We start from the raw sequence: 23,377 nt of genomic DNA, 5'->3' as shown, positions 1-23,377 counted from the left end.
CAGCCAAGAAAATATTCCTCCTTAAAAGAAAACAGAAAACTAAAAAAAACTAGTGAACCTCGAAAATTCAAGAAAAAGAATGCATATTCTGTGCCTCAAAAATAAAAAAAAATAAAAAACAGAAGAACCAATAAAACTACAGAAATTGATCTGGAAACATTGTTGACACCACAAATTTAGATACGCATTTCTCAGCCAAACTTTGATTACACGTGTCAATTGAATTTTGCAATTTCAACCTCTCTTTCTCTCTCTAGAAACCCCAAGTTTTCTCACTCTCTTTTTTTTCTGGCATACACCCACTTGTGTTAGTTGTGAGTTGCTGCAACTTGTGCGCATTTTCTGGTTCTCAATTGTCTTCATTTTTTTCCAAGTTTGAATCTTTAAAGTTGATTTTCTGGAAGTGGGTTTTGATTTGTGTGTATGAATTTGCATTTTGAGTTCAAGAATTTCTAGGAGAGAGAAAGAGGAGAATGGGGTAAGCTTTGATCTTCTGAAAGATGTTTGATTGGGACGACCAAGAGGTAAACTTTTTTTTTCTTCACATTTTTTACGAATTTAAATCTATTTTTTTTGTGGAGTTAATGGGAAAATTTGAGGCATTATTGTGGATTTTGGATTAATTATGTTGAGGGAGTATTTTGTGCTAATCTTTTTTTTTTTTGGGGGGGGGGTTGAATTTCTGATATTACCTTAATAATGAATGTTAATTTCTTTTGGAAGGACAAAATTAGTTGATGTACCCTTAAACTAGGATCATGGGGATTTTTTTACATAGGAATGTGCTTATTACTCCTTTCGAATTTTATTAGTTTATCCATTTCTTTGGAGCAATGCATTAATTTGAAAAAAAATCCTAATATATTGAATTATCAATAATCAAAAATTATAAAAAATTGATATTTGGATAATTCACATTGAGACGAATCTAACAAAATCTCATAGGATTATATTTTCTTCTTCCAAGTACAAATCATTAGAGATAGTCAAAGTCATGGAGGTAAAGAGTGTCAAAAGTCAAAATGAGTAAACTAATAAAAACTAGAGGGATTATGATGGAAATTATTTTATCTCTCCTTTTTTTATTTCTTTTGGGTTTTGTAGAATACAAGGGAAAATGTAAGGGAGAATTGGACGGAAATGTTGTAGGTTCATGACAAAAAAAGGTGTGAACTTGGGCTTTAGCGCTTAGTAGGTCTTGGGTACCATCCCCCAAGAGTTTACCAAATAAGCTAGATGGCATCCACTTAAGATAAATTTGATTGTAGTAGTATTTATTTTATACTACTATATTTAAGGATAAGAGCATGGAATAAGTCCAATTCATATGTTTAGTAACAACATCGAAGTTAAATTATGACCAAGAATCTGTTTTCATGATTATCTTGTAAATTTGCAATGGATGTCCTACCGTTAGCTTTAGTAGTTGTTAGACACTTAGAGCAACTTCAATGGTTAGCTAAAATAATACTTGGCTAAAGATGCCACATCATTTTCCTTAGCTGATTCTATCTTTAGCCAACTTCCCTTTAGTGGCTTAGCTAAACTATTTTGTTGCTTAGGTAGGTCCCACAATCACCTTTTCCTTTTTTTTTATATATAAATTATCACTTATTGAAAAGCTATGTGTTGTGTCACTGTGTGGGACCCAACATTTTGGCTAAGCCAATTTGCTCTATAGAGCCAATTTGCTTAGCAAAGCAAAACTCCATTTTGTGCTCCAATGGTTAAGCAACTAGCTAAGTATTTTGCAAAATTGCTAGCAAGTCCTCCTTTTGCACCATTGGAGTTGCTTTAGACCTGGTCATTGGGCTGGTCACACTAGGTTGGTGTAGGTTAATAGCAGGTAGGGTCAATGTTGTGTCACTTTGTTGCGGGCCAATTGAGGGTCAGATCGTGCGGGTTTCAAGCCCATAGAAGAGTAGTGTTATAATAGAGGTGAGAAAGAACAAATATTGAATGCAGAAAACAATAAAGAACACACAGATTTACGTGGTTCACCAACGGTGTGTTGGCTACTTCCACGGGCAGGAGAGATAGAAAGTTTTATTGATCTTGAGGAATTCCAGATCACAAATGTGTGTAATACACTAATGGCGACTTAAACGAATTAGGTTAAAAACATATTATAACCCGACTCGAAAATCGCACCCGCGCGTCAAAAAGCCCACTGCCCAATCGGGTCGTTTCTTCCAACCCCAGATTCGTCTCGGGCCTGATGGGGTACTGGTCGCCCGGCCGTAGTTCGGCAACCACGCCCGATCGGGCGCCCTGCTATTACATTCCTGCTGAGACGAGCAACCCCACCCGGTCAGGCGAACCTGCCCGAGCTGACCGGGCGGGCCTGCGAAAAGTCCTAGACGAGATTCAAGGCATAAATCCTTACAAGTAGGGATACAGGGGATAGGAAAGAGGGGGAAATGAGGACACATAGATTTAACTGTACATATACAAAAGTTTTATTTTTCCAGACCTCTTTTCTTTTGCAAAAAGTTGGCCTATAATTTTGACCCTGCATTGACCTTGTCCAAATATGACCCATTTCTATTCACGACTCTATCAAATCAAAGCCCTTCCACCTTGACCCAACCCTTACACCCATTAAGGTCTAGTAGTTGTGGCCTATGTGATACTTAGCTTCCTCTTGTAATCCTTTCTGTATAACTTGCAACATATACTGTGAATATTAATGGAATATCAATCCCATCTTCAACAGGGGGAGATAAGTAGATACTGGATAATTTAGCAGTATATCATAGAATCTGCTAATAATTATGAGTATTTTCATTTAGGCATGTGCTTATGGTGGAAAAGTAGGTAATCGATGTGCCCTTTTTTCAGCATTGACTTTTTTCTAGCTTTCAACTTTGTGTATTTTGTAGAATAAGCAAAGAAGAAGTGTTTAGGAAGAGGTGGGAAGTGCTACAACTAGGGTTTTTTTTGATTGATTTGACAATGGAGCATAAAAAACATTTATGGCACCTGATGCATTATCTACATCATTTCTTCTACTACAACCTAAGGTCATGTTCTTCATCTTCATTTTGTCTCCATTAGACCCCTAATGCATTTCCCCCATCCAAGCCACCTAAGATTTACGTAGTTCTATAATCAATTTAAATGGTTGATATAGCTACCGTCTCCAATTTATCAATGATACTGAATTACTGATGTTTTTAACACTCTCCTTGGAACCTGTTTTAATGTGGAAATATGAGGAAAGATAGTACTATAGAATTATGTTGAAAGTAGAATTATATAGTTCTATGGATGTCGTAGATTCATCACTTGTTTGGTTTGTAATTAGGAGAAGCATATTGTGTAGATTGAATTATAAATTACACAAAGAGAAAGTAAAGGGTGGTATAAGCAGCATGGCCAAGAATCAGATTCTTAGTTTCTTTTTCCTGATGAATTCTCTTAAGGGATGAACAAGCAAAAATTACACTATATATCTCTTGCTATGGCCTAATGTGTAGCATAGGGTGGTATAAGTATCACCAAACTCCCAAGAGTTAGATAGTTTACCATACACATTGGAGACTGACACAAAACTGAAGAAAACCAAATATCTGTAAGCTCTCCATTCCTTCTTGCCTTTCTTTACGTTGCTGATAGTTAGCCTTTGAAGTTAGGACCTTAGGTTTAATGACCCGTTCCCACTTTGCTCACTTTTTCTAGAATGGATAATTGTAGACACCTCCACGGCTCCACGAACACCAACTTTATAAAGGATTAGAGCAAGTATATTTCTTAAAGAAAGCAGTCCAGGAGGTTTTTTATTTGCAGTTTTATGTTGTCTTACAGCCTTTTATATGGTTTATAGAGCTATCTTATAATACCTGTGCCAGCCATATATAATTTGATAATGTGTTTTTGTGATTAAGGTCCTCTGTAAGTTTTTTTGGACTACGAGCTCAGCTACTTGTTTTTCCAACTTTGGGAACTATATAGACCACTATGTGATGTGACCTTAGGCTTTTGTTATAGTATCCTGTTGCTCAGGACTTTATGTTGTCAAGTTTCATAGGTGGTCCATAATCACTGAGTCATTAGTTGTCCAATTTTAGCTATATAAGGCTTATTATCCTTCCTTTTCCTTGTTAGGTTTTTGAGCTTGTAAGGTGCCAATGGTGGGAAAGGTTTCTTCGGTTCTTCCCAATAGAAGCTGGGTAGTGAAACAACAGATTTAATTCTCTTATCTTGAAGTCTATGTTATCTTCTTATTACATCAAGCTCCTAATGCAAAATTTATGGTAAGAGGAAGTGATATCTTCCATTGCAGTTTCCTTGTAAAGAGGAACTCCCTATGTTTTTGATTTGTGGGAACTTATAATTTAAGAGGTTGGGTAAGCGATTTCTTTAGCCTTTTCTCTTGTCACTTTTTGAGAACAATTCTAGACGACACTTGATAGCGTTGAGGCTAATTCTTTACTTCTTTCTAATTCTTTTGGCATGGCTACACTGTTGGTTCACGGCTGGTGAAGGATTTTTGGCAAGTGTAGAAGATATGGTGTTATTGTCTCTTGTACCGTCGGTCTTTAGAGTCATTCTATTTGCCTCCCTTCATTCTTATTCATTGTGGGCTAATGGGCTTTCAGGTTTATCTTTCGGCGATGTACAATGTATAGTCTTGCTGGTTTTAATATGTTACGTGGATACAAGATTTTTGGTTCTCTTTGCTGTAATGTTTGCTTCCTCATATAATGAAGTTTTATCTTAATGAAAGGAAGTTACTCTCTCAATCGAGCGCAAGGAAATTGCATTGCCCGTTGATATCTTCACTCTCCGTAGCATGGTTTTAAATCTCGGATGAGGTCACTGTCGCAATGGCGGCTGTAGAAATAGTTGTCGAACCACTTTGGCGGTGAATATGGATGGTTTGCCGCTGTCTTGGCCTGATAACACGGTCGTGGTAAGCTCAAAAATCTTTACAATGCGGTCACGATGCGGTGATGCGGCCGAGATTTATAACCATGCTTCCGAGTTCTCATTACATATTTTCTTTAGGTTGTCATTATGGGATGAGAATGGAAATAAGGAGGTCATTTAATTCACTAAGCGTCACCTTTGGCACCAAAAAGTGCCTCATGCTTCCTTTAAGGATATTTTTCTGGTGTTGTGGCTTTTTATGTGGTTACTGTTTACCTTGGGTATCATAGCTTCCTTATTTTTAAGAAATGAGTTTAGGTCTTGAAGGACCTTAATGATAAGTTACTTTTTATAAGTTTCAACATATATCTTCTCCAATTCCACAAATTCACTTGCATGACATAGATTTCTTGAATGACGGAGATGAATGTTCTAACCACCTATGCCAATAACCATGCTACTGGAGTACTCATCAAGTTGCACTTAATCCTGTGAAGTTTTATTTATTTATTTGCGAATGGCTAGTGTCTAGTGATGTTAGCAAAATATGATTTCTGAGTAGTTGGAAGGGTTATTATTATATTAAGTTTGGGTGGAAATCCATGTTTATATGTTTTGCCTGAACTGTTGATATGATGATTAAAATTGATGTTAAGAAATAGTTTTACTACATAAATTATAGTTGGGAATGTCCAATAGTCCATAAGATTCACCATCTTGTGTTTTGGATCATATGGGACTAACTAAATTTGTTTGCACAACAGGCAATTGGAAACAACCTTTTTGCCTATTTAGGGTAATTCTGTGTATCTTAAATTCTGAACCCCTTTCCTCCCTTTATTACCAGGAAAGGAGTTTTTATAAGCATTAAATCATTTAAATATTGATGTTGTAGTACTGTAAGGATATATATTCAGAAAAGTTGCAAGTTTCTTCTGACTATAATTAAAGGAAACACCATCAATATTTGTTTTTGTTAAGAATTCAAATCATTATATGTAGTAGCAACACCTTGTTTTGGGAAATCAGTTTAAGTGAAGGAAGAAAAGGTCCTCCTAGATCCCAAACTATTGTTGACATCCCAATATGACATAATTAATTTTGTTTGCTATTCAGTTGGCGAATGAAATTGGGTCTGCAGGCTGTAGTTTTCTGTTTCTCCAGTTCATGGCATAAGACTAATTGAATTCGCTAATGTATTGTCAGATAGCAAATATTCTATGGGGTGAAAATAGAGAAGCTGACGACCACATTGTGCCTTATCCAGAAGATATTGACAAAAAGGTTTTGTCTGATTTTGGCGATAATGACCAAAAAGCATTGATTAGAGAAGATTCAGAAAGCAAGGCTGCTGAAGAAAGAATATCTACTTCTAAGTTGTACATAGATGGAAGTAAAAGAGATAAAACTGATGGTCTTTCTGCTTCAGGAGCAGTTGTTGATTCTCAACTTGATTTGCCTTCAATTTCTGCTTCAAAAACTGACGACAGTGGCATAGGTACTAAAATATCACTTTCCTATTAGTTGCTGGGATGGCAACAACATGGGTGAGCAAGAATTTCACTATAGATTTTGTATAGAGAATTAGAGATTTAACTTAAAAAATATCAGAGGTCCAACTTAAAAAGAGGGTTAAATACCCATGATTAGTAGGATAGTTATGCTTGGGTGAAAATTAGACTTTTATATGGGCTATCAGCACTTCAATAATCAATATTCATACTGTTTCCAATATTGTGCAAATGTTGCAATGTTATGTTCTAGTTCATTCAGGTAGCTGCTTGCACAAGATGCACCAGTGAAACTGTCTTGAAATTCCTATGTCCTTCAGAGAAACAGAGTCAAGTGTTAGGCACTCCCAATTCTTCTTGATATAGCATGAACCAGTTCTAGGCGTCTACTTGAGATAAACTGTTCCTTGTGCTTGGTATCTCTTTTTGCAAATGTACTCTTCTTTGCTATTTTTGGGTTTTATTTTCCTCTGAAGTCATACCATTTCCCTCCTTAGATAGAAATTTGCCATTGATCTCATAAAAGTACTTTGTTGTGTCATTGCTGATTTCAGTTAAATAACTTGTTTCCCTATAGCTAAGAAACGCCAGTGTGATATAAATCCGGTGATTTCTGGGAATCATCATGAGGACAAGGACCTTGGTGATCTTGTTAGCAACAGCTGGACTAGCATTGGAAGTTTTGATGACCTTGATCGGATATTCAGGTAATAAAGAAGTTACTTGCTCCTGCCAGGTGTCAGCTTCTGGTTGCATGTTTATCATTGCCTAGATTGCCTTGTAGGCTTGTACTGTGGTCTGACTCTAGTGTCTGATCTTTGTATATATGCATCACTGCATGTCCTTGTGCTTGAGATTATAATAAATAAGAAAACATATCACCTATTACGGAGATTCTGTGATGTAAAGGACAGTACTCTATAAGCAGAACAGAATTTCATACAATAATGCTTCAGTTTCACATCAAAACTCTGGTGTGTTATCTCCCTGGATATCATCTTTTTTTAAAGATCTGTAACAATCCCAAGATAACATGATGCCTCGTTCTGAACTTGATTTGTTCCAATATCCATTACGACTGATAAATTGAAGCCATGATATGCCAATTTTTTCTTTTTAGAAAATACATAGATCCCTAGTCAGAGGTGTTGCCCATGTATCTAAGGGGCTATTCATAAGAAACGGAAAACTACAAGTTCATACTTAATAGGAAATAATAGTATCATGCAAATAACCCAATTATTCAATAATTAATAACTTTTGACTAATTACAAAGCTCTGTTACTTACATCATAAATAGTTTTTTCTAGTGCACCATGCTCCCCAACAATGACTTAGATGGAGAAGTTTGCCAATACCTGAACTTAGTTGGCACTGGCTCCTCTGGTGTTGTATTCTGATCATTTCAGCTTTAGCTAGGTGGCTATCCTTGACAATACCTTCTCAGATCAGGCATATCACATACATGTTCTGTTCCCTACCTTAGACCATGGTGTCTAGGTAGATTATCTTGTGTTTTAACTTTTATGATGGAATTGTAAAAATAGCAGAAAGGCTATTAAAGACATAAGGTTCAAATGATAACCTTGCCTTTTAAATGATCTTGTATATTAAATATGGATAGATTTTTCAAAACTCAAATGCTTAAGTATTCAAATACTCATGAAATATCCTAGAGTTTCTATGCTTCAAGAGTGATGGAAATGCCATTCTATTTCTATCTCTCAACTCTCAAGGCAGTTTTGTACTTTTGCTTCCCTAATGAGTTCTTTCTCCCTTATAATCTCCCTCTACTAAATACTCTACTCTACATATTACCTTCGATCTTATCATTATCCCTATGGATCCCTAGTTTTGAAACAAAAGTTAGCAATCTAATTCTCAAGAACCTTGGTGCATTTGCATCATACATACATTCATAATACCTTGGTTTACATATGAAGCTTAATGTTCCTTGACTTAGATTGCAAGTAATTTCACTTGTATTTGGTCGTAAAAATGATTATGATAAATATCACAAACAATGGTTAAACAATCAACGTCTTTCCCAAAGTTTGGTACTAATCCAAGACACATATACGGATATACCCATAATTTCCTTTTTCCTTAAGCTTTCTAATGCTCTTCCAATATATCAAGGTAACCTCAGCTGTCGTTTTTTTAATGTCATATATTACTATGCTTCCCTCTATTTCTTCGCAAACATAAGTTGCTTAATAAATTGCAAGGGATCAATGAGCTTTCAAATATTTTGTATTTTCTGATTTCTGGAAAATCCTAATCTTCTATAATGTCTAAATCTTCTTCATCCGTGGAACATCCCGCCTTTCTTAATTGTCATAAAGGGGCTCCTACGTCATCTATTTTATCTTCTGCATCTTCTATTTCTTCACTTTCCATGATATTATTTATTTCTTCTTATTTGCTTTCCTCATCGGGCATTTAATCTTCAATAATGATAATTTATCATATAGTTCATCATATATTTATATTGTTTCTTTTATTTTTACCTAGGGATAATCCTACAACTTCATTCCTTTACATAAACTACCTGCATAATTCTAACTACCTAAAGCATGCATTATTGAACTTAGCTCTCTTATACTCATTTGCAAAGTGATCGACATCTCCGCAAGACCAACATTTGCAACTTCTTTTCTTTTCTGCACAATAGGTAACCTTTCTAAAGAACCTTCTAGGTAACTTATGTCTTTTTGTATAATCTTTTCTCATAATCTCTCCTATTAATCTGTTTTATATAATACTTCGATAGAATATTTCATTGGGTGTATTCTAATATGAGGGGAATTGACTCTTTATTTGTTGGCATACTACTAGTTCCCTATATTTTTCTAACTCTGTTTTTAAGGAACGCAAGCATCCCTAGTTTCTGTATATTCCAACCCATCCTTGATATCTTTCGATTATCTCTTCATCAATTGGGCTGGTAATTTATCAAAACATGTCCCCAAATTGGTTTCATTTTCACCAATTTTATAATAAGTTCTCTGCGAAATATATTTTGATATAGTTCATGTTGTGAATCGAAAGATGACTTAATTCTCTTTGGAATCCCAATCTTTATTGATCATTGTTACTTTTTGGTCCAAAAAATTCCACTTCAAGTAATGGCATCATCTAACAAACATAGCATTTGCGAAGTTTAATTCCCTCAACATGCATCTTCATCTAATCTTTCATACCAATTAGCAACACATCCATAAGAACTATCTTTTACAGAATTAAGGAAGAATGTCGTCTTATATGTTTGTTAAAAAAGCTTCAACATATTATCTTTAATGAACCAAAATATTCGTTAGCTTGAATGAAGATTTCACATGCTAATTTTTGGGTCTCCTATATTATGTCTAGTGAATTTCTTTGCAGATAATAAAGTGAGATTTGAAATGAGGGAGATCAGAAGGAATAAGGCATTCTAATGAGGGAGAGACTTGAAGAGCGAGATCCGAGATAGAGAGGGGGGGGGGGGTATGAAGATGTGGCTTAGGGTGAAAGAGAATATGTGTGTGTGTGTGTGTGTGTACTCCCTCCTTTGGGCACGTAGTTTTAGGAGAAATAGGTATATGGATCATAGAAGAAAAGAGTATATAATGAGAAGGTAAAGATAATAATAAAGAATTGGTGGCACCAGTCCGCCCAAAAAAGAAGTGGGTAGCCTAATAAGGGACAACCAAAAAGGAAAGTACACACACAGTGAAGATCTTTTTGACAGCATTTAGCAGTTTTTACGTATTACAGTAATGTCATTCTGGATAAGCACGGTAGTTGTAACCACAAGCAATTTAAATCCACCACGTTAAATTGGAAAGGTTACTGGACTTGGTGTTATCATGGACACTTCCCATTTTTCATTGAAAAAATAGATTATATGTGGTTTAATGAAAAACATCTTTAGAGCATCAAATGTTTTCAATTGTTTGCGTAGGAGAGGGCGGGCGGACCACAAGCAATTTAAATCCACCACGTTAATTTGGAAAGGTTACTGGACTTGGTGTTATCATGGATACTTCCCATTTTTCATTGGAAAAATAGATTATATGTGGTTTAATGAAAAAACATCTTTAGAGCTTAGGAGAGGGAAGGGGGGGGGGGGGGAGCTTTTTCTCAAAACAAGTATGCGCTGTGAAGTGTGAAAATTTGGCTGTATGCAGAACGCAGGAATTTTATTTAGTATTTGTAGTTTTGTACCAAAAGCCAATATAGTGGGTTGGAGACATGAAGTCATTTTGTTGGTTGTTTTAGTTTTTGTGTGAAAGAACATAGAAGCAACTCATCCGACACATAAATTGCAGGAGGGTGCTGAAGTACATGCCAATTATCTTTATATGGTAGGGACTAGGGTATTAGTAGAGGAATTTGTAGAATTTAAGGCGGGAGTCAGCTCAACTAAAAGATAGATGTTTGAGTTGGCGCATAGATAATTGAGGCATGTTAAACACAGGCAGTCAAATAAATATTGTAGCATACCCTAGTTAGGGTCCCGTCTGCTAGCTTTTACTTCTTTTTATAGTTGTGTGCACTGCCTCATTTGATTCTTCGACCTGTCTTCTTGACTTCTGCTTTTACCTTTTTTCTTAGGCACAGTTGTTTTTGTTTGTCCCTTTTGTTCTTTTTCTAGAATTTTATTGATGGAGATAACAAAATTTTGAAGTTTTGTGATAATATCCATCTAACAGAGTATTCTCACAAGTGATGATTTTGCAGCAACGATGACCTAGATGGCAACACCAGTCTTGGCAGCACAGATGAGCTTTGGTCTTCACCTAAGGATCTCACAAGTGGGGCAGCTAAATCCTCATCTGTGGCTCTAGGCTTAACGAACTGGGAATTTGGAGTATTAGGAAATACCTCTGCTAATAATGAGATCAATTCTAAATATCTGCACAACAAAGACCCTGCTGTAACAACAGGCTGTCAAAAGGCAGATGTCTCACCTTATCCTGGACGAACCATTGGCAGACATGTGGAACAAGAGGAATATGCTGTGCAGACTACAAGCTTGGTTGAGGAAAAGGTACAGAAAAAGTAACAGTGTCAAAGTGATCTTAATATGTGTTCTTTACTTCACATGAGTCTTATACAGAATTCTTTGACCGGTCACTTTAATAAGCAGAAAGGATTGGGCATCAAGACAGCAATTGATTCTCATATTGCTGGTGAAAATATTGCATCTCGTAGCATGTCTGCAGAAAAGGTAAATAGTTTCCATCTTGAAAATTCTTAAATCTTTTCACTGGATTGGATTTCTATGGCTGAAATTTACTTTTTATGAAGCAAGTACTGTATTTAGATGGCATTTGATGGATATTGCCCACTCTTGCCAGCTGGATGCTTATGGAGTTGTGCTTCTACAAAAGTTGCTTAAAGTGATATACTATATGTGTCTGGAAAATAATTGTCCTTCAAACCAATTATGAAATGCTTATGAGATCACTTAATGTCTCATACATTTGTCTAAAAGACTGAAACTTATTCTATTTGAAATCACGTCAGAAGTGAGAGTTTTGCATATTCTTGACTTCTTTATACACTTGAATTATTATCATTAGAAAATTGGTGATTGTTATTTTATGGGCGAGCTTCCCCTTTGATATCGAACTGCCAAATAGCCGATTGATATTGTTTGTTGAGTGACTAGAATAGGGGGGCCAATTGATAAATGAAGATAGGAATAAAAAATGACCAACATAAATTATGGCATGCAAGTAAAACTATTTTTCCTCGCAGATACATTGAAGAAAGTGTTTTTAGGAAAAAGTCTTCCATCAAGCTACTGTCGTTATAGAAAATGTTTGACAATCTCGAGATAAAAGAAGCAGGATGATTTGAAATATTTACTTAAGTCATAGAGATAATAAAACAAAATAGAAGTTTCTGTGACAGAATCAAGGATAAGAGTGTTGTTTAAATTTTGTTTAAGAACCTCAAACCAAAATTCTAACAACCGCATCTATTACTGAAGAGCCTAGAGATCCTGTTTCAGCAACTTATGATCCTTGGACTCCACCTTTATCCTCACATTCTCGCATTAACACAACCTAACCCTGGGTGCAAACAATGTAATGATAAATTAAGTCATGATAGAGTTAAGAAGGTTAATCTAGCATATGCTAGAGTTGTCTTGGTTCTCTAGTCAATCACATTGTTGAATGGACAACATAGCAAACTTCACTTGCTCTTGTTTGCAGCTGTTGGACTTTATATCCCAGTCACTTCAGGATCAAAAGCGAAGATGTCACTGATATCTAATATCATGTACGGGATCATCATCGGAGCATAATTGCTCCACGAGCTAATGATATAATTAAGTGGTTCAACTTCATCTTCTATTATTATGCTAAAATTATCAAGTTTCCCCTAGAGCCAGATTTTTTATCTTCTTTCTAGAAGAGGCAAAAAACTTTTCACCGAAGTATCTACATGAAGTTGTCTTGATTGTCTTGTGAATATTTGAAATCTTATAGACCTCATATTACTTATCGTAAAAAGTTCTAGAAGGTACACACAGTTACACATCTATTTGTTAGCTGTCCTATTAAGCTTAGAAGGGACGGAAAGTCTTTTGAAACTTAAACTAGGACGATGTTGTAAAGCGCTTTGTTCCTTTTGGCTATTTGTGCTTCAAAGGAGTGATGCAAGTTGAAGAGTAAGCTATTTGCGTATCATTCAGGCTATAATACATTAATACCTCAAAACTTCAGTCAAAACTACAAAAATTTCAATTTAAAGATCCAAAAGTTAGTGTGAAGAACATGCATGGAAGTTGATAGCAATTCTAAATGGATGCAGAAACAAAAAGGTGAAAATATGGTTTCTAATATGCTTAAGTTGACATGAATGCCATATGATAGTTGATCAGATTAGTTAATTAGTTAAAAACTCAGTTGACTTTGATTTTGTTAAATAAATTTTAATCTACCTTGTGTGCCTTTCTATCAAATACCATTTCTAGTTGCCAAGAATTGGTTATCCTTTGGTAAAAAAAAAGTGATGTAATGCTGGTTCTATGGTAAAAGTTTTAAGATGTTCCATCGATCAAAATTTGCCATTTCAGAGAGATTGTTTGATAAACCCTAGATTTAACAAATGATGATAAATATTACAGATTAGAAGTTAGAAAACTTATGGCTCTGGTTCAGGTGTCGCTCCCAAAATCCTAATGAAGTAATGATTATGATGTTTACTTCTTTAATATGTAGGTCATCATCCTCTGCTTGTCTATGTTGACTTGTTGAGGGCTTCATTGTTGGCCTTCTGAAGTTTACTTGTTGGCCTAGGTTAAGGAAGTGCATAATATTCTCATTTCATGAGATTAGATGTCCCTCTCTCTCTCTCTCTCTCTCTCGTCGCCTTCTAGGATGTATTGGCTGTCACAGGGAATTGTCTTATTATAGATCTTATATACTTCCTCCATTCCGAATTAAATGCAACAAATCCACTTTTATGCATGCCGAGACATTATTTTGACCACAAGTATCTATAATTACATATAAATAAAAATTATAAAAAGTACCTTTTGTGAAAGTACGTCACGAGACAAATCTAACAAGATCTCACTTGACTATATTTTTCATCATGTATAAATCACAAATCTTAGTCAAAGTGAAAAGTGTGAATAGTGAAAAAGTTAAATTGTTGCATTTAATTCGGAACGGAGGAAGTATCTAATTTCTTTATTATATCTAGTCTTATTTTACTTTGTGGGCCGCAATTCAAGGTTTGTATGTTAGCATACATTTGTTCCTTTTATGTAGACGTTGCTGGAAATATAATGAGTAGTCATTCCTACATGGTATCATATTTGCACCATCACCCAAGAAGATATATTTGCTTTATTATCCATCAATTAATTTACAATTAAAAGAAAATTAAAGGAATTACGTTGGGAAAGTAGTTTATTAGTTACTCGAGTGTATATGATCATGACGTAGCACAAATTTGGCAACCCTGGTTTTAATACAGTGATGATGGTTCTTCTTGATGTCCTAGTCTCACTTTAGCCATGTGTCTTTTGATTCAGTTGCTTAGGTAATACTATTTTTCTTGAGATATGGCGTTTGTTGAGATTTGAGAAGATTCAAAGTGTTCTTCTTTTCTGAGGAGCTTCAGTTTGTGAAAGCCCCATGTAGATGTTATGAGCTTGGTCTTGTGATGAAAATATTTAGTAATATAATATATACTAGCTACGGCTGTCTTTTCGTTCCAATAAACTTTCTTTATTTTCCTTTTTTTGGCAGATTTTTATTTTATTTTGGTATGGTGTATGGGTATGTGTGTGTGTGTCTGGGACACAAAATAAATACATATACTTTTGCTTTTAAAAGAAAATGCAATACACATATCTTATTGACAGGTAGAGATAGCCTCCTTGACATCTTTACTATTCAGAGTAAAAATAAAACAATTGCAAAAAGAAAATAGTCAATTGTGTAACCTTTATCCAAGGTGCATCCTCCTAAATCCTAAACTATGTTGACAAGTCATCTAGAAAGTCATCTTTAACTTCCTAGCGGGAATAGGTTTGTAGAATGTGTCCTCACCTTTGAAGCTTGTTTCTCCCCCTACAGGTGAAATGGTCTAAATGTGAGTCAAAGCATGAGCAGGCAACTGACAGAATAACTGATTCTGCACTGCTGCAGGATGTATATGACACATGGCCATCAGCTGCAGCCAATGTTCCACAATTTGGTCGCCAGTGTGCTAAATCTACAACACAAAATCATCCAGATATAGTTCCTGTTCAACAACAGTTGTCACAGGAATTTAAGCGCATGGCACAGCAACATTATTCAACTCCATATGGTTTCCCTTATGCATACGGGAATTTTGCCAGTCAATATCCAGTCATGCGCACATTGAAACCAAGAGAAGATGGAAACCATTCTATTCTCTCTAATTCTGAAGCTAGTCCTGGTGACGTAATATCTTTGAACAAACCTTTTGAGGCTAATACGAAACCCACAAAGATGACACCCCAGGAGAAGATTGAAAAATTGAGGCGGCGGCAGCAAATGCGAGCAATGCTTGCTATTCAGAGGCAGAAGCAGCGATTAGGTCACCAAGCTTCGAGTGGGGATCACTCCCTTTCTCGGAGAAGTTGCCAGGAGGCTACAGTCCGGCATATTGAAAAAACTGATCTTGACACTGATGAGATCTTAAGCACTCTGCCATGCTACGATCCAGGTTCTCCAAACAAAGGAGAGGATTCTAGTACAATTTCCAACGTCAATGACTATTCAGTGGAAGACACAGTTCTCTACCAGCTTCAAGATATTATGTCAAGAGTACGTTAATGTTATACTCCCTTCCTACCATATTGTTTGGTTAAAGTTTCGTATTCTCTGTTGTCGCATAATATGATTGAAATTGCATCGGAGTCTTGAATAGGTATTTCATAATTTAGTATCTGATATGGTAAACAAAGCAATAAGTACATATATCCCTTTTATTTGCTTTTCAATTACTACTTCCTTTATAGGACAGCCTACATAAAAAGTATCATATAATTGCTCTCTGTATAACGTCAAGTAAAGCTCAAGAAAAATCATTCCTTGTTCTGCAGCTGGACATGAACATAAGGATGTGTATAAGAGACAGCTTATATCGATTGGCTCAAAATGCTTCACAAAGACATTATGCTAATGATACAAGCACTACTAAAAGGAGCAACACTTATGAACCTGATGTTGCAAAGGAAGACACGAATAGTCATGAAAGGTTAGCAAGTTGGACCTATTTAATTCTCCTATTCATTTAGTTGTTGACTGGTCTATGTTTATCAATGCTACAGGCAATAGTGTGATGTTGAATTGTGCTAGAAATTGATATAGAAATGTGGAAATGTTGTGCATGAACAATAAGTACTTTTAGATAGAAACGACTAATGAAATTCGGGAAATTACTACAATGCAGGAGGTCTAGGTTTATCCCTTCAAAGTCATATACTATATATAATCTAAAATGTAAGTCATTGTAGCAAATTTCACACAAATTAAGTAATTGCTTAAATTTAGTTTAAGTTGCACCTTTGTCGAGTATTAACAAGTGACATTTATAGTTGCATTGGTAATGTAGAACAACATATATGTTTCTTTAAAAATAAATAGCTCAAATGCCACCCCTTGAGCTTTATTGTGGAATACTCATATATGGTTACATACTTGTTAAGTGAAGCTACCAAATCACTGCCATAAACTCACATCCCCAAAGCACTTTATGCTGTAATTTATGTCATAGAAGAGGATGCATTGCCATAATTTTCTTTCTAGAATAGGAAAATCCTACTCTATAGAGCACCCAATCCTCTCAAAATGGTAAAAGTGATGATAAACAGATTTCGTATGGTGGATTGAAGCAGAGCTTGACACTCATTAAGGCTGTGATTCGATAAAAAAAAAGGGATTGTTAGTGATTGGGAAAGGGCAGATTGCCTGGTCGAAGAATCCAAAACCTTAACACTAGCCAAAGTAACATAGCTACTTGTGTTAATGCCGAACTTAGACTTATCACCGTGTTCCACTTAGAGTCGGATTCCATCAAAACCTTCCTAACCGCTTCTTTACTATAGAGATATATCTGTTTTAACAAAACTAAGATGCCACCTACCACTCACCATCTTTTGTTGATAAGTTGGAACTATGTTCCCTTCTTTAGCCCACTTAACCTTCACCTCATGGCATTTACTCCTATTCTCTAATAACATTAGTTCCTTTATAGTTTTCTGCAAATTATTCTCTCTAAGAGCATGTAATTCATAGAGATCACCACATCTTAAACTCCTTAATTGTAACAACCCAAATTTTCCTCACCAAGCTTTACCAAAACAAGGCACACACATCATGGTCGAGCTAACCAGATTGTTCGACGTAAATTATAAGCATTGAATTTGAAACCTGAAACTAAGATAACCTTTACAAAACTAACTTGATATAAGTCATGATTATAGTCAACGTCCTTTGCTTAAAAGGCATCTCCAAGGCGTATTCGTCCTCTTCCCATTGCCACTACGAGGAGCTGGCCATAATTTCCATCCCGTGTTTCACTGGTCTCCGTTTATATTTGTACTTCCTCTTTTGCGTATTAGGAAGCTGCTGTTTTCTGTTTTCAATTTTCCTTTTACAGCGTATGTTTTTCATATATTACCTCCAAATATCCCACCTAATGAGTCCTACTTACCCCCACTAAATTCACCCGCCCATTTTTTTAATCATAATTTATCTCTCAATGCTTAACCTAATGGGTCTTACGTACCCCCACTAACTTCATTAATCCACTTTTTATTACTTACCCGTTTTCCTTGATTTCTTCCCATATTCTTTTTATGAAGAATAAAAGGGAATGGATATGTGATCTACACAATTTGATATCCAACTTAATAGAATTGAAAGTCTTCTCAAGTAAAATAATTCTCTCTCTTGACTCCTAGGTGTGGGAACTTGCAAAAGGAAAGGAAAAAAAATTCACAAAATGTATATTTCATAAGTTGTTGTCTACCTACAGATTTTGCACTGTGGGTAAATACCTTTTTATCAATATGTTAGCCTGTTGAACCTACAAAACTAGCTATCTTGTTCAAACCATAAATTAACCAATGTTCATCTTAATGAATTAGTTCAAAATAAGTGTGTTCTCTAACTGAATTTTTGAGTCCTCTCCAATATTACTATCACAGGGACAAAGATTCCTGTAAGAAAACTTTGGGACATCAAAAAAAAGTTTTTGATCATAGGTAAGAATGTAAGATATTGGTGAAATTTTAATCAGCACTAACTATATGTTATTCGAACTTTGAAATTTTTGGGAGGTGCATTTAGGAGTGTTTCTTCAACATTTTAGCATATTTTATTGGCTAGATTGATCTATGTACTCCTTGACTAAAGTTTTTATCATTTCTGTGAGAGAGAGGTGTTAATGGAATGATGTATACTTGTACATACAAGTAGGAGCACACATAAGGTGAGATAAATCGAACTAAGGAAGAACCGAGAGTTTCCCTAACATGGGATATTATCCTAGCTTCAAAGAGATACAGGTATACCACTCTCTAAAGTTAGAACTTCCTAAGATCACAAAATAACTTAGGCAAAGTTAATTAAGCAAAGGACAAAGTCTTATAAGTTTCCAATCCAAGAAACGGCAAAGAAAACAAAGATTAAAACACACTTGTATTTTGTTGGTCATAAAACTTGATGTTTTTCTCATTTCATTCATTGATATATATACAAGTCTTAATGTCCATTTTCTGATTTTCTAAACATAAAATAAAATGCACGGAACTGAAGAAAACTACTACAGCCATTATCTCCACTAAACCATGTAGTAAACGTGAGAACAAGGCTTAAACTAGCCGTTGTGGATGCTTCAACTATCTCCACTACTTGCTGCACTTCTCCCTTGATTGTAGGCATGTCTTAGGTGAGAGAATATGCTCTTCCACACTTTAAACTTGCACGGCACATTAAGGGGATCAATCACCACAAGAATAGGAGCAAACAGCCACATGCACTTGGCTGCTCTTCAACTTGAATGAGGCACCTTAGAGATAGGAACTCTATTTTCAAGGCTCGTTCCTCTTACTTGCTTGCTTGCTGAACTTGTGGATGTGGTTGAGCATTCATAACAACCTCCTAGCTAATCAAATGCTTTCTTACATGACTCAACTAACACACTTGTCCTAAATAAAACAACAACCGAAAACAACAAAGGAAAGAAGAACTCCTAAACACATGCTAGGACTCTTACAACTCGACATTTTACTGAAAATGAAACTAAGGACACTAACTAACCAAGCTTAACGTGGACTCTTCAACATGGACATAGAAGGACTTAAAGAGTTTAAGACTTCACGTAAAGTTAAAGCCGCCATGGAAATCAGCTTTGGATCCTTGGTTGGAGATGGTGATGTTGTAGATGCTCCTCCATCATGGAATGAGATAATGTTTGGACTGGATTTTGACTCATTTTTTAGAGTCCTAACCTTTTGTATCGCATATGGGCTCAACCTTTTGGAGCCTAATGTCCAAAATTTTATGTTCATAATATATACTCCATTTGTTTCTTTTTGTTCTATCTATTTGGAATCTAAACACTTTCATAATTAGAGAGAATCTTCTAAATTATTCTTCATATATAAGAAAAAATATAGTCATCTAGGGTCTTATTTGGTTCGTTTCAATGAGTAATTTATTAATAATCAATCGTTATAATTTTGTTAGTATGCAATGAAAGATTAAGGTCAAAGAAGTGCATTGGCAAACGCGCGCAGTCAAAACAGTAAAAACAACAAGAATAAAAATGATTTTTTTTGCATGTTTTTTGAACTAAATGTGCAACTTTTCAAACATGTGCATTTCTTTGGACAGGATGTGTGCATCTTTTTTTTGTGAGCACACAAAACTTTCAGCTCGAAAACTAAAATATGCTTATTCAACTTTAGAAATATGCACATCCGGTTCAAAAAGTAGTAACTTTAACCCTTCATATCTATAATTATAGGACTATATATATAGGACTTTTTTGCATTTTTTTTGAGCTAAATGTACATATTTTTTGTATTAAAGGACTATATCTATAATTATAGGACTATATATATAGGACTTTTTTTGCATTTTTTTTGAGCTAAATGTACATATTTTTTGTATTAAATATGCAACATTTTTTTTGTGCTTTTTTTTAACTGAATGTACATCTTATCTTTCAAGAGCATATACTTACAGTTTAAAAACTTTAACATGCACATTTATTACAAATTCAGTTCAAAAAATATGCACATAAATCCTTCTCTCCCTTCTCATTGGATCTCGAATTCTTTTGCATATTCTTTGAACTAAATGTGCAACTTGTAAAACTTGTGCATTTCTTTTAACAGAGTGTGCATCTTTTTTTCGAAGACAAAAAACTTACAGCTCAAGAACTAAAATATACTTATTCAGCTTTAAAAAAATTTGCACATTCAATTCAAAAAATATGCATATTCATCTGTCTCATTTTGAGAAACTTTTTGTTGGATCTCTTCTTGGGCACCTGCATGGGTGTGTGAGAATTATAATATGTTCCATAATTTAAAATAGCGAATTGATAATTCGTGCTGCTAATTGTGCCAAAATTTGACTGGATATGGTTGGTTCTGAAAATTTTAGCATCAAAGAAAAATTACTCCGATTATTTGGTTCCAAAAGATAAATGCTCACCTTTTTTTGATTAAAAATTTTAAGTGTAAGGGATTTTTTATTTTATTAAGAAATATACACCCTACAAGATTTTGCTGGGTTTAAAAGAAGAAAAATAACAGGTAATGCATAAGATTTGGATTGGATTGAAACTGGAATTAATTATTTAAATTGGATTTGATTGGACTTCCAAAAGAATTGGATTAGATTTGAACTCAAATTTTCAAGTCCAAACTATTTGGAACTGTATTTGAACTAGTAAAAGTCTAATTCAACGCATCCAATTTACACCCTTGCCTCGATGGTGCACAGAAGAGGAGCTTATTGGGTTCATCTAAAATGCATTAGATGATTTAGAAGCAATAAGTGCCCTAATGCCAGGATGATGTTGGAAACATAGGGAAGGGAAAGAGAAGAAAGGATGGAGAGGGAAGAGTGAACTTGCTGGTTCATTAAAAGGGGAAGGAACTGAATCCTTCTATTTCTTTTTCCATGTTGTATCTAAACAAGGGAGATTAAATCCCTCCCTTTCCCTTCTCTCCTTTTCCTTCCAAATCCCCCTATCCAAACAAACTTTTAGTATTCGGCTACATTGAAATTTTGTTTGCTGAAATGTTTACCCTTTACACTTTGTGTGGATAGCATCTGTGGAGGGAAAGGGAGGGCAGTGAAATAGAGAGAAGAGAAAGGGAGGTCAGGTGAGGTGAAGAGAAAGGAAAGAGTGAGCTCCGATTTTCATTCCAAGTCTTTCCAATCATTGAGGGATGTGAATTGTGATTTATCAAAGAGGGGAGGAAAGTGGATCCTCTCAATTCCTTCCCTATCCCTTTTCATAATGAATCACTCACTTTACCTTCCCTCTCTTTCCCTCCAAATCTTCCTATCGAAACATACTTTATGTAAAATGAATATAATCATAGCAGTTGACAGAGTTGACTGACATATGTTGGTCTAATTCAAGAGTGTGATCTTCAATAAAATTCTGATCAGATTTCTTTTGGTGTTAAAGCTAAAGAGCCTTTCCATTAGAACACGTGAATAACTTTTCAGAATTATGTGTTCTTTGACAATAATAATATATTTTGACCACTTCTGTTTATCTATACATGTGATTTAGGTCTGCTGGAAATGCAGATGTGGAGACTGAGACCAACCATATAGATCGAGCTGTTGCACACTTGCTCTTTCATAGACCTCTTAAGTTATCAGTTAGACATACTGATACACTAGAGTCACCCACATCAATGAAAGTCTCAACCCAACTAGAAACTGCTCCTCCAAGAAGCCTGCCAGTTGGTTTGGTGGCTAAGAGCTCGGAAAATGAATGTAATCTATCTTTGTATGGATCAAAAAGCCCTCTGGCATTTTTCGATTCCCATGAGGAAGATGTCCCTGATGACTTGTCTAGGAACGAGATGACAATCAATCCACAAATGAAACAAACAATGGCAGAGCATGCAGATTGAACTTTGTATGCAATTGAAGAGATTTTTATCAGGATGATAAGGGTAATTCCTTTCTTTATATCTTAGTTAACTTGCATTTGTAAGCTGATCTACCAGATTACTTGTAATTGGATGGTTCTCTTTCTTTCTCAGCCGACTTGGTCTGTGCAAGGCGCATGTCATGGAGGTCACTTAATTTTCTTGCTGCAGACTGAGGCATCTGTCTACTTAACTTAAGCCAGTTTATCTCCCTAGTCATCTTAATCTTCTGAGATATGATGACTGCTCATTTTGTTTGTGGGCATTACTATATTCCAAATGAAGTTACCTGATTTTGTGGAAGTAAACCCACACACCGACTTGGTGGCATGTGTATGAATTTAGGTTGTTGATACCTAATAAACTAGTTAAACTGCCAAGGGGGATTTTACAGTATGATCTATCATCCCCATTTAGGTCTATTAAATTCAAATCCTATAGTATATTACTCGAGCTCTTCATTTTATTTCAAGTACCCATGTCGGATCCTTGAAAATCTGACACGAGTATGGACACTTCAACACTTCATTTTGGGTGGTTATCATGGAAACATTTCAAAAAATAGCCGAGTTGGACATTTTTAAACACGTACTCGAGTCAGAGTAACTTAGATCCTACTCAACGTGAGTTCTTGTGAGATACAGCTGCTATACAGATATGGCAGGTCTGCGAATGCCAGTTCTTGTATCTCAAACAGGAACATTCTGTAGAATTTCTGGGAATCCTTATATCCGACACGGAGTGCTGTCAGGGATTTGGGCATGTGAAGCCAGTGAGATATATAGGAATGGTGGAGCAGAGTTAGAAGTACGGACCATAGATGTAACCATAAATGCTTCTTGTTTTATACCCTGAAGAAACTATATAAGCAATCAAACAATAGGTTTACTTTTGCTTCCTTTAGTAAGATGATAAGAACATATCATGGTGTGACAAAAAATTTGCCTGGGAATGATGATAGCTGGCCTGTTTAGACCCAATAAATGCTAATTCATACCACTTCATGCTGCACAAAGCAGTATAGAACATTTTCTGCATGCAAAATGCACTCTTGATGCAGGTCGCATGAAGAAGCATTGCCAACTGCTTTGAGCAACTTGCATAGACCATTGTGAGAACTGAGAGATGTGGCTTTTTTTTTTGCTTGGTTGATTTAGGAGTCCTTAAGCTTACGTTTTAGTATGCTTTTATTGTCTATCAATCGAATTAGTTCACTATCACAATTTCTGATAAATGTTTTCTCATACATAAAGAACATTGAAAAATCCAGTTGATCAAATTAGTTTGGTTTTGATGGATATGAGGAATAACAAAAAGGAGG

General features: G+C 35.4%; 1 protein-coding gene across 9 annotated transcripts; it reads left to right on the top strand.

Moving 5' to 3' along the window:
- On the top strand, window positions 1–22,528 carry LOC104887504 (protein LNK2). 9 transcript variants are annotated; one of them, XM_057392464.1, is made up of 10 exons: window positions 1–524; window positions 4,734–4,915; window positions 5,011–5,668; window positions 6,079–6,370; window positions 6,961–7,090; window positions 11,109–11,418; window positions 11,518–11,598; window positions 14,972–15,688; window positions 15,967–16,121; window positions 21,690–22,528. In XM_057392464.1, exons 3-10 carry the CDS (start codon window positions 5,606–5,608, stop codon window positions 22,036–22,038), a joined length of 2,097 nt encoding a protein of 698 aa, XP_057248447.1. In that variant the 5' UTR covers window positions 1–524; window positions 4,734–4,915; window positions 5,011–5,605; the 3' UTR covers window positions 22,039–22,528. The 9 variants fall into 9 exon arrangements, with proteins under 9 accessions (XP_057248447.1, XP_057248446.1, XP_019103560.1 ...); XM_057392463.1 differs by having other exon boundaries at window positions 4,730–4,915; XM_057392466.1 differs by lacking the exon at window positions 1–524 and adding an exon at window positions 4,264–4,625.
- The last annotated feature ends 849 nt before the right edge of the window (window positions 22,529–23,377 follow it).

Source organism: Beta vulgaris, chromosome 2 (assembly GCF_026745355.1).
Source record: "Beta vulgaris subsp. vulgaris cultivar EL10 chromosome 2, EL10.2, whole genome shotgun sequence".
NCBI classification, from domain to species: domain Eukaryota; kingdom Viridiplantae; phylum Streptophyta; class Magnoliopsida; order Caryophyllales; family Amaranthaceae; genus Beta; species Beta vulgaris.
The sequence above is the reverse complement of the archived record's forward strand: the minus strand, read 5'-3'. Positions and strand labels throughout refer to the sequence as shown.

Coding starts and splice junctions, on each gene's coding strand:
- LOC104887504 (XM_057392464.1), top strand. CDS start 5,606: ATGGGACTAACTAAATTTGTTTGCACAACAGGCAATTGGAAACAACCT. Junction 5,669..6,078: donor AACCTTTTTGCCTATTTAGG/GTAATTCTGTGT, acceptor ATGTATTGTCAG/ATAGCAAATATTCTATGGGG. Junction 11,599..14,971: donor GTAGCATGTCTGCAGAAAAG/GTAAATAGTTTC, acceptor CTCCCCCTACAG/GTGAAATGGTCTAAATGTGA.